This window comes from Castanea sativa, chromosome 12 (genome assembly GCF_040712315.1).
Source record: "Castanea sativa cultivar Marrone di Chiusa Pesio chromosome 12, ASM4071231v1".
Taxonomy (NCBI): Eukaryota; Viridiplantae; Streptophyta; class Magnoliopsida; order Fagales; family Fagaceae; genus Castanea; species Castanea sativa.
This window is the reverse complement of record NC_134024.1, coordinates 49,123,020-49,134,723: the sequence shown is the minus strand read 5'-3', so window position 1 is coordinate 49,134,723 and position 11,704 is coordinate 49,123,020. Positions and strand designations below refer to the sequence as shown.

The 11,704-nt window shown below is 33.2% G+C and overlaps 1 protein-coding gene across 2 annotated transcripts; it reads right to left on the bottom strand.

Moving 5' to 3' along the window:
- Positions 1 to 1,209: 1,209 nt before the first annotated feature.
- LOC142619484 (importin beta-like SAD2) lies at positions 1,210 to 6,049 on the bottom strand. Of its 2 annotated transcripts, XM_075792605.1 has the most exons (5): positions 5,612 to 6,049; positions 4,482 to 4,677; positions 4,266 to 4,321; positions 3,998 to 4,180; positions 3,277 to 3,933 (listed from the first exon to the last, which is right to left on the bottom strand). In XM_075792605.1, exons 3-5 carry the CDS (start codon positions 4,276 to 4,278, stop codon positions 3,866 to 3,868), a joined length of 264 nt encoding a protein of 87 aa, XP_075648720.1. In that variant the 5' UTR covers positions 4,279 to 4,321; positions 4,482 to 4,677; positions 5,612 to 6,049; the 3' UTR covers positions 3,277 to 3,865. The 2 variants fall into 2 exon arrangements, with proteins under 2 accessions (XP_075648721.1, XP_075648720.1); XM_075792606.1 differs by lacking the exons at positions 3,277 to 3,933; positions 4,482 to 4,677; positions 5,612 to 6,049 and adding an exon at positions 1,210 to 3,248 and having other exon boundaries at positions 4,266 to 4,457.
- Between the last annotated feature and the right edge of the window lie 5,655 nt (positions 6,050 to 11,704).

Sequence of the window (11,704 nt, the reverse complement as noted above, 5' to 3'; positions counted from 1 at the left end):
TATTCTATTGTTATCTTGGTCCACTATGATTGTTATCCAAACTCATTAGAACTTAGATTTTCAACTCACTCTCTATAAATTCATTGTGTTGGGCTCTTTGGACCTATTCCCTTTCCTCTTTTGGGCTTAGGTACTAAATTGTGTCCCTACAAATTAAATTTAATGATTTTGATTATAAATCTTCTAATTTTTGAGAATTTTTTTATAAAATTGCAGATTGATTTGTTCCTATGGTCCATTTATCTAAATAAATGAACCACATTGTCCAGTTTTAAATTTCCTGAAGCTAAAGGAAAGCATTGTTGAGAGAAATCTCATTTGGGTGAAAACAAATGTGCAGCACTAAAATAGATTTGTCAATCCCTAGTGGATAGTCTATTCTTTATAGTTAACCAAGCTATGAAACTATCCTTGGGAGTAGATTTAGAAAAAAAAAAAAAAAAAAAAAGATTGATAATCAGATTTAGAACATTAGATAAGCTTGCACCACTCTAATTTCAGTAGAGTAACTTTAAGTATAGCATTCCATATTGCCCTAAATTCCAAATTCCCATATTTTTTACATTTTCTTCATCATTTTGACTAGTGTTCACCTCAGTTTACCTGTCTAGAATACTAAACTGAATCACATATCTTGCTAGTAGCCAACTTTAGTATCCTGCACTGAGAGCTGCTTAGACCTTTTCATTCACAGTATGGATTGAGTTATAAATGATTCAAGGTCCATATGTAAGCAATAGAGGACCCTCAAGATACTATTATCCAGCCAAAGATAAGAACTATTTTTATATCCAATATGATGTCAAAGAAATTGTCTAGCTAAATAAGGGTCCCGTAAGACTTCCATATGGCCAATCCCAAGTAATTGTCCAAATTCCCTTAAGATTCCTTTTCATTATTGTTCCTCTGCTGCATTTATCTAAATAAATGAACTATCCAAATTTAAATTTCCTAGGCTAAAGGAAAGCACCATTAAGAGAAAACTCATTTGGTACAAAAGCATAGTTAACAATCATTTGCCAAACTTGAGAAAGCAAAACAGCACTAAACTAATTGTTGTATCAATGTCCTAGGTAATTAAACCTTTTATATATTAATTGAATAAGTATTTGAAAATAATAATTTTCTTTGAGGCCAAATTCTACACATGGAGAAGTAGACTTTAGCAACCAACTCTTCTAAAGCCTGGGCCTCTTTCTTACATACTGGTTGCAAGGAATTCATCAAATATCCTCGGATTTTGTTACAAAGAACCATTTAGTTTGTACAATTACATAGAACCTTGTCATCTATTGTTTGATACTTTACAAAGTGATCACTGATCACTAAGAGACTCAAAATAGAGCTACCCCGATTGCTAGATGAACACTCAGATCACCTATTAGAATGTATCAATTTTTCTTTTTGAACAGCAGTAACGGAGGTGGTGTCATGGCTAGGTATAGTAAAATACTGTAACAGATCATTGCTTGTATGAGCTGAAAATTGATTTTTGACTATCATATTGGATTGCCTTTGACATTTATCGGAAGAAACATCGTATTCATAAATATTCTATCTGTCATCAATGCAGAGGATCTTTTTAGGAATTAGGCAAAGCAGATCTAGAAAAAAGTTCTAGGATTGTGCTACTTGTCACAATATGTCTACCACACCATGAATTGTTGATAATGCACTTCAATTTCCCAAAATGGACATTGCATGCTACTTCCTGTTATTTCATTTATGAAAATATTCTTGACATGCAAACTATATTCATTTGATCCTACACAAGCAGTATAAGAGCATAAGATCATTTCTGTTCCATGATGCGAAGATTTTAACAAAATAAACAACATTTAGCTATTTCCATCATCTCTTATTCTGTTATACTTGGTGCCACAAGTAATCTCGCAAGTGCACTTAGTTATGATGCAATCCAGTAATGATAATATGCTTTTTTTGATAATTATGACCTATAGTATACTAAAAGAAATGCTGATATGCATTTATTGATATTGTTTTCCTCTCCAAACAAATAAATCCTATCATCTTTATTGTATATGCATGATGACATCTGTTAGGCCTTCTGTGATTGATAAATACCTTTCTTTCTTTCCAAAAATAAAACCTTTGGGTTAGGCAAATGCGGCATCTGGAATGGCTGTGTGTGATGAATGTAAACTGAAATTCTTGGAGCTGAAAGCAAAGAGGAACTTGGAAGCCCAGATGAAACCTGAGGACTTTGCTGAGTCTCTGCCCGCAAATGGGTGTCACTATGCTGTCTATGATTTGTATTTCATCACTGATGAGGATTGCCAGAAAAGCAAGATTTTTTTCACTGCATGGTAATTCTACTTTTCCTCAAGTAAGTCTATATGCATGCTAAAAGACTAATGTTTCTCCTTTGGTATACCATGTACAAAAATTTTGATGAAAAAATCATAGAAAATTTTGCTTCCCAATTAATGTAAGTACTCTCAAAATGCTAATGACACAATGGAACTAGAAACTGGATGCCAAACTAGATTTGGCTTCCAGGCAGAACACTTCTCCTCTTTGGAGGCAATTTGTTGTGCAATGTTGTCTATGAAAGTTGACTCTCTTGTTTTTCAGGTCACCTTGATGCATCAAAAGTGAGAAGTAAGGTGATCTATGCTACCTCGAAGTATAGATTCAAGAGGGACCTGGATCTGGTTGACAATCAAGTCGAGTTGAGAGCAACAAATCCTAGTAGAATGAGCCTTGACATTGTAAAAGGGCAAGCACTTTGTCAATTCACCCGTTTGATGTTTAGCTCTTCCTAACAATAACATTCTATGAGCATTTTTTTTTTCTTTTTTCTATCCCTTGTCCTTTTTATTCTTTAGTGTTGTATGGGCGCAAACTAAACCTGTAGTATAATGTCATACAATGAGTTCATCTGTCATGATTAGCACCTTTTAGGTTGTTTTTCAAAGTCATGTTGACTAGCACATAATTCAAACTTCAGAACCCCCAAATTTGTGTGGGTTTTAAAGTAGAGTACAGGCCACTTGGAAAGCACCAAATCTGTGTTTTAATGGAAAGAACTAAGTACCAAGGATCCATACAAACTTGCTTAAAACTGGAAAGACATAAACAACTAACCTAGTGTTCTATTCTTTTTAGTGCAAAGTGTTTAGACATACCACTCCGTACATAAATAGTTCGTACAGATCATAGGCAGAAATCAAACCACTACGGTGCACATGAACCTGAGCTGCCATTTCGGAAGCATACACAAGGTCCTGCAATAATCAATTGTATTTCCAGAGTAAGCTTTTAGCAAGTTACATGCGCACCGTAGTACAATACTTTATGATACAAATGTGCAAGAAATACTCGTCACAATGCCAACTCTGTTTCCTTCAGTAGCATTGTGAAGTACGTGGTAGAAATTGAATAATAAAAGAACAAATGAGAAACTAATACAAAATGAGTGTTTTACTTAATAAAAATAAAAATAAATAAAAAATAAAAAAACAAACAAACAAACAAACAAAACAAAAAGAAGAAAAAATTGAAGGGGCCATTACCTTAAAGTTTCTCATTATTTTTGCAATTTTCAATGGGCCAAGTATTATCAAAACTCAAAGAGGGGGCATAAGAAAAAAATTAAATTTTTTACTTGGCAAGCCTCAAGAAAATTCAACAGAAAAAAGAATAGTGGTAACAAAGTAGAATTACCCTTTATCCAGAAGTGCTTGTGTATATTTACATGTGAAGGCACAAGGACAGGATACATAAACCCTTTACGTACCCATACAAAATAGCAGAAATACCAATCCTTTAAACAACTGTCAATCGCAAACACTCGAGAAGATAAAAAATCCAATATATACAGAAAACATAATACACAATCAAATTAAATACCCTTGAGAGTTTTTGATAACAACATATACAAGGCCCACCAATCCTCTTTGGCAGCAAAACCTTATCAGGAAATAAAAAGATTCAGAAAAGAAAATAAGCCAAATTGAGGTATTAGAATACATACCTTGGCCATCACTTGTCAACATTCTACGCATTATAGGGACCAACGTTGGTTCAACTTGGACAAAAAGTTGAGGAAGCCTGCTCACTGATTCAAGAATTGTGCTAATGGCACGCAAACAGCCAACTGCAGCCAAAGCACCAGGATCATCAGCTTCAGCTGTGTTCATGCACCTCCAAAATGCAGCTGTTTGAATATTTATTACAAAAAAAGTTGTCAAGCACTTCTGAATATACGTGTAAAATCAAGTAAAAATGGAGGCTAACAGTACTAAATTCTGGCATAACCCAAGAGCTTAAGGTGCCATCTCCTCCCCAAACTTGTCCACTATAGTCTCCAAAATAAAGACAAGGTCCTCATTCTCAACCTTATTCATAAGTTTAAAGAACTCTAGAACCGGACTAATCAAATTTGCATAGTTTAAATCAAAACAATCATAAAAGTGAACAAGTTCAAAAATATATTCCATTTATCATAGCTTACATACCTCTAAATTTCTCACTGAAAGACTATCATATAGATTTGTAAGGCATCCATTGACAGTAGATGTTGCAGCAACCCGTGCCCGTCTTCCTTGGATTACGGACGAAGCCTGGCCAAGGTGCATATCAAATTAAGACTGCATATGCCTGAGTTGTTTTCGTAACTCTAAAGCTTCAGCTTTATATGCCAAAGTTCCAACCCTAGAAATAAATTACAATTTTTAAGAATTATTTAATTGAAAAAATCAGCATTGGAAGCAGAACACTAGAATTTCATTAACACTAACCCAAAAAATTCACCACAAATACATCAACAACAAAAAATTTCACCAGAGGCTAAAAGATCGAGTGTTTGTCTCCCAACTAAGTGAGGTCCTAGAAAGGGTGGCTTGGATAAGGTTTTACCTTCAGCATTTTTTGCATTAAGTGAGCACACAAAATGTCTCATGTCATAATGAACCTAACACTGTGTTTAGTTAATGAAATAAAATAAAGTGAAAACCAAATACACAACCCAGAAGAAAATCATTGAATTCAGCATCAAATTAAGACAGATACATATCATCCATCATGATTCAAACTCACTAAAATTTCTGCTCCTAAAATTAAACTCCATTTCATAGCGTCCAAAATCTTGGACTCAAAACCATCAACAGATTAAAATCAGAGAAATAAAGTATCAAACACGATGTGCATACCTTAATCCTTTGTGCAAAAAGTAAAACCACAAACCCAACAAATCCATTTCACACTTTACCTCTGTTTTCATCTGTAAACCAAAATTCTTGATGTGAAGCTAAGAAGTACTTGAATACGTAAGGAATTTTTAATTTCTAGAAGAAAGCTTTTATACACAAACACAAGCGTTTTTTTGGTAAGCTTACTGGGAAAGGCTAAAAGTTATGGAACGGCACTCATTACATCTTTAGATTCGTAAATATATTTAATAAAAACCACGAAATAGACCCATTTCAAATGGAGATGAACCTAATACAAAAGTTACAGTTTAAAATTTAAAAGCCCTATCTCTCAAACATGAAAAAAAGGCATGCAATAAATACGCAAGATTGAAACCCTAACCCCAAATATGTTTCATACATAGTTTGTCAATGCAAAGCGAAAAATGTACAACAACCATGTTTTTATTGGTAAGTTATAGAAGCGGTATCTGAATTTCAGTCCATGGTAGTTGAGAACACCCAATATATCTTTCTTCAACGCCAAAAAGGTGCTTCCTCCTTCCTGGTCTAGCAGAAAAGGCAGAAATGCTATTATCATCAAAAGCAAAGTCCAAGCCCTCTCTCCCTGTAATCACCCAAAACATTCAAATTCAGTGGAAAATTGCTCATGCCTGTGATTTAAAGAAAACGAAAATAAGAAACCCTAATTGAAATGGAAAATTGAGAGAGAGAGAGAGAGAGAGAGAAGCGTAGACTGGAGCAGATCTAGTCGAGGATGGGGCGAACGTCGTCGTATTGAAAAGGCCAAACCCATTAGCCTCCGCTCGCTCTCTCTCTCTCTCTCTCTCTCTCTGTAACAAGATTTTCTTTTTCTTTTTTTCAAATGGTCACTTTTTTTTTTTTTCCAGACTAATATAGGATTTTGCTTTGATGGATTTCTTTTTTTTTTATTCTTTTTTTTGGATTTTCACATTGACCTCTGTTGAGCATGTAAATCTTGAATTTTTTTTATTTTTTTTTAAGTTTTACTTATTTGTTTTTATAAACGTTGAGAACTTTGGTAGACTTCTATTTTTCTTTTCATACATGCAAGTGTTAATTATTAATTGGGGTTCCTCCATTTGCTTCAATTTGATCAAAGTGGCAAAAATTATAGTTGCAATTCATTTTTTAAAATTAGCTATAAAAGATTCAAAAGCATAAAATGCTTACAAATTAATTAATAAATGTACCTCATTCCTTTTCTATTGTGTGCGTGTGTGTTTTTTTCTCCAAAAAAAAAAAATCTAATAAATGTCATCTTCTAATGCCTTAACATATACAATCTAATATAAATATGTAAAAAATAAATAAAATTGTATCCTTGCATCCCAAACTTTATAAATGCAAATGAAAATGAGTTTATTTTGGAAAAGAAAAGGAGCATTTACTAAAGAGATTTAGTTATATATTTTTATAAACATATTTCTTAAATGTTCACAAAATTAATGAGTTATATGTGGCAAAAATTGAATGATAAAAGAACAAATTAGACACTAATACAAAATGAGTGTTTATACTTAAAAAAATAAATAAAAATTTGAAGGGGCCATTACCATAAAGTTTCTCATTATTTTTGTAGTTTTCAAATTTTAATAGAAGGGAGTATTTTTGAAAAAGCAAAAACTTTGTTGCACATACATTAATATACATATTTTTACAAGCATAAAAAAAACAATTGAAATTATGACTTCTCTAATTAACGCGTGTAATAAGCTTTTTTTAAATGTACATATTTGCACATACTTTGATGCAAGAGTGGTATGTTAATGATGAACGGTGATAAGACAACAAGAGTATGGTGTGATCAATATCAACTTGTCTATCTTATTGCTACAAAATCACAGATGGGATTTATGCCTGTAGCTAATGCTAGTTCAACTTTTTCGAAAAGAAAAGGTTCCAAAAAGAGAAGGAGAAGTCATCGGAGTTTTTTTATTTTTTATAAGAGAAGTAATTAGAGTTGAAACCTGAAGTCGCAAAAAGGAAAAAAGAAAGTAAAACTACAATTCCAAGTACAAAATACCAAAAAGAAGATTCAATTATTGGGATTAAGATCACCAAGGAGTTCAAATATTACTATTGTTGTTAATGTACATGTTGCCATAACATTACCCATGCAATTTTAAAAATTCTTTTTGTATATCTTTTATTTAGTTTTTACCATCTTTTTGTCAATTATTTGATTCTTTCCCATTGGCACTATAAATTTGTTATTTGAATGTTACAGTATGTATTTAATTCTACGGCACTTTGTTTTAATTACATTTATTTAAATGGTACAAAATATGTGTGTGAGTGTGTAGAGCATTTACTCTTGATGATTGCTTTTTATCATCATATCAATACACCAATTGGTTTTTTGTATAAGTGGGAAATAAACTCCAAAACTTTTTTCGATAATAAGAGACTTTACTAATTAAATTAACTCTGAACCAAATTTAGGTATATATATTTATACAACAAGCAAATTAACATTGAGTTAGTCTAAAATTAACTTAGAGTTAGTCATATATTCTCTAGTATACAGACCCTACGTTACATTCATTCATACTTGTCAAAATGATAATCGTATCATGAAATGAATTTTAATTTTTTTCATGTATTAAATATACATGGACACCTAATAAATTTTTCAAAAAAATATATAAATCTATATAATATATAAAAGGTATCTTCATTATAAATTTGCAATATATTCAAATAATTACTAATTCAATCATCACTTATTTAATAATATTTAACAATGCTAATTAAATAAATCAAATTAACATATATTTATAACATATACATTTAGATTTATTAAACTCAAAAGTGATAATACATGACATAAAAATTAAATTAATAAATTCTTTTCGTTATATTAATCGTCTTACCTAATCAACTCAACCTAAGCTAATGTTATTATCATATTCATCATCTTGCAAATTCATTTCTTCATTATTATCAACATTTACTATTTGTTCTTGTTCTTTTATTTTAATGAAATTTCTTTATATTTCTTCTTGGCATTCTAACTTCTTAGACTTGTAATAATAATAATAAAGAAATAAATAATTATTTTGTCATTTAATACCATATTAATAGTATATAAAATATATTTGCAAATATGGAAGTGAAATATCAAGTGTGTAGTCTAAATTTTTTAAGGGAAAAAAAAAAAACTCTCATGGACATGTTATTTTATTGGGCTCAATTAAGTATCTTAGTAATGTTGTGTCAACAACAAGTCTAACAACTCATTAAACTCAAGTAAAAACACAAAATTTAATAAATAAAAAAAACTCGTTTTAAATCCACGTGTCTGTGTATCATATGACACATGATTTTATGATATGATTTAAACAATATGCACCTATGTATTGTATGATTCATGAACATTTTAAATATGCCCTTATAATACAAGACTTATTTTTTACTCAATACAATATGTATAGTATGATATATATCGCGTATTGTACAATACTAACAACTATAAATTCATTATAAAGTGAAGAGCTTAATATCAAAGATGTAGTTGTAAGGATTTTTTTACTATAGACGTAGGCCATTATGCCAAATTATGTAAAATCCTTGTCCTAATAGCCAACAACTTTAAATTATACATGTTTACGGTATACCATGTATGCATTAGTAAATGAAAGGTTTTATTTTCAATTGATATATTGATTAATTAAATAGGGCACATGTTGACTCTGAGGATCTTTTTGAATGAGTTATGTATTCATGCTGCATTTTTTTTTCTTATGCCTTTTGCATGAATGGGTATGTGACATATAATAATAATTGATAATTCAACGTAGAGGTGTGCAACCAACCCACCAACCCGCTAAAATTGACCCAACCCAACCCGCCGGGTTGGGTCAGTTTTTAGGCCTTGGTGAGTTGGGTTGAGTTAAAACAATTTTTTGATAGCAGGTCGGGTTGGGTTTGGGTCATAAAATTTCAAACCCACCAAACCCAACCCGACCCACCCATATATTTAATATATATATATATATATTTAAAATATATTATATAATTAATAAATTTTTTAAGATAACCAGCTCTTCTTATCCTATATAAAAGCTAATTAGTTCATACAAACCCTAGTAAATTACTATTGTTGTTTAGTCATTAGTGTAATTTGTCTTTAAGGAATTACATTGATACTAATTTTCGAGTTTTTTTAATTTATTTATATTTATATTTTTTTCTACTCAATTTATTAATAATAATAATAAAAATCTGTCCAACCCATGAGTTCAACCCGATCCAACCCGACCCATGTGAGTCGAGTTGGACTTATATGATGGGTTGGGTTGGGTTGAATTTTTTTTTGACCCACCATGGTGGGTTGGGTCAACAAGTCCCCTCAACCCGACCCATGCACACCCCTAATTCAAAGAGATGAGGATTTGAAACTTAAACATCCTTCAACTTTTCTTTTTTGTTAAGTAAAAGAGAAATATATATATATATATACACACACACACACGAAAGGCTACTCTATGCATGAAGAACATAGAGCAAACCTAGAAAAAACAAGAAGAAGAAAATAGAAAAACTACAAAAGAGAAAGGGAGTTAAAAAAAGAAGGGATAGAGTCACTAGTCGTGGGTCCCTAAGCCCTAGACCAATAACAAAAAGAGTCCTACTAAAAGAAGCAAGCAACTGATCACCAGTGCTATCCAAATCCTCAAAAATCAGCCGATTTCGCTCCTTCTAAACACACCATAAGATGCCTAATGGAACTAAATTCCAAATCTGAGATGAGTGCTTCGCCAACCAATTCCACCAGCCAAAAAGCAATTCTCGGAATAACCCAAGACAAGCCAAAAGTTCTAAAGACAAAATTCCATAACCGATAAGCCAACTCACAATGAAGAAGTAAGTGGTCTACCGTCTCTCCACATTGGTGGCACATAATGCACCAATCCACAAAATCCAATCTCCTCAATCTCAAGTTATCACCCATTAAGATCTTATTCCAAGCTGCACACCAAACAAAGAAAGAAACTCGCCTAAGGGCCTTTACTCTCCAAATAGCTTTCCAAGGAAAGACAATTGAGGGACAAACTCTTAATTTATTATAGAACGATCGGATGTCAAATTCTCCATTAGACTTTAACTTCCATCTCATCCAATCTCCAACATCCCTCGGAGGAATATTAACTCCCAATAAACGAATGAAATGCAGCCCTTCATCCATCTCCCAATCCTCAAATTTTCTAATAAAACGAACATCCTAAATTCTTCTCTCCTCCGCCCCTACCTAGACAAAGAAGCTTCAACAGAAATCTCCTTATCAATGGCAATACCATACAACCTTGGGAAGGCCAATTGAAAGGGTTGATCCCCATACCACCCATCTTGCCAAAACCTCACTTTATTCCCCAAACCAACAACAAACTGACAATTTTTGCTGAAATCCTCCTATCCCATGCGAATACCTCTCCACAAACCACACCCATGAACTCCCCTACCCAGCTTTGAGGTCCAACCCCCCCCCCCAATCTTCCCCAAATTTTGAAGCTACCACCCTCCTCCATAACCGATCCTTCTCCTTTCCAAACCGCCACAACCATTTTCCCAGTAAAGCCTTATTGAAGGTAGTAAGTTTCCTTATCCCCAAGCCGCCATTGGCTATAGGCGCACAAACTTTATCCCAACCTACCAGATGAGACTTGTTACCACCCCAAAGAAAGTCCCTTTGCAACTTTTCAATTTTATTGGCCACATGAGTAGGAATGGTGAATAACGATAGAAAATAAGTAGGAAGACTAGATAGCGTACTCTTGAGTAACATCAATCGACCCCCCTTAGACAAGTACAAGGTCTTCCGCCCGGCTAATTTCTGCTCAACTTTTTCCAAAATAAGATTCCAAATAGAAGGGGAGTAATGTGAAGCCCCTAGCGGCATGCCAAGATAAGACATAGGCAAAGATCCAACTCTGCAGCCCAAAATATCAGCCAAGATATGCACATCAACAACCTCCCCTATTGGAACCATTTCACTTTTATGCACATTTACCTTCAAACCTGTTATTGCCTGAAAACAAAGTAACAACAATCGAGTATGCAAAATTTGCTCCACATCTGCATCACAAAAGAGGATAGTATCGTCTACAAACAAAAGATGAGAAACAAATTCCCCACCACCCCTCCTACCCTCAACTTTAAAACCACGGATCAAACCAGCTCCCTTCGCTCTTCTCAACATCTTACTAAACACCTCCATCATGATCAAAAACAACATAGGAGATAGCGGATCTCCTTGTCTTAAACCCCTTGAGTTACCAAAGAAATCAGCTGGAGACCCATTAATTAAAATAGAGAACTGAACTGTGGATAGACAAGTACGGATCCACTTACACCACTTTGCCCTAAAGCCCATTCTGTTCAACAAGTACAACAAAGGCTCCCAATTCAAATAATTGTAGGCTTTCTCGATATCAAGTTTACAAATGACTCCAGGAACCCTACTCCTCCCTCTGTTATCCACATACTCATTCGCAATAAGAACCGAG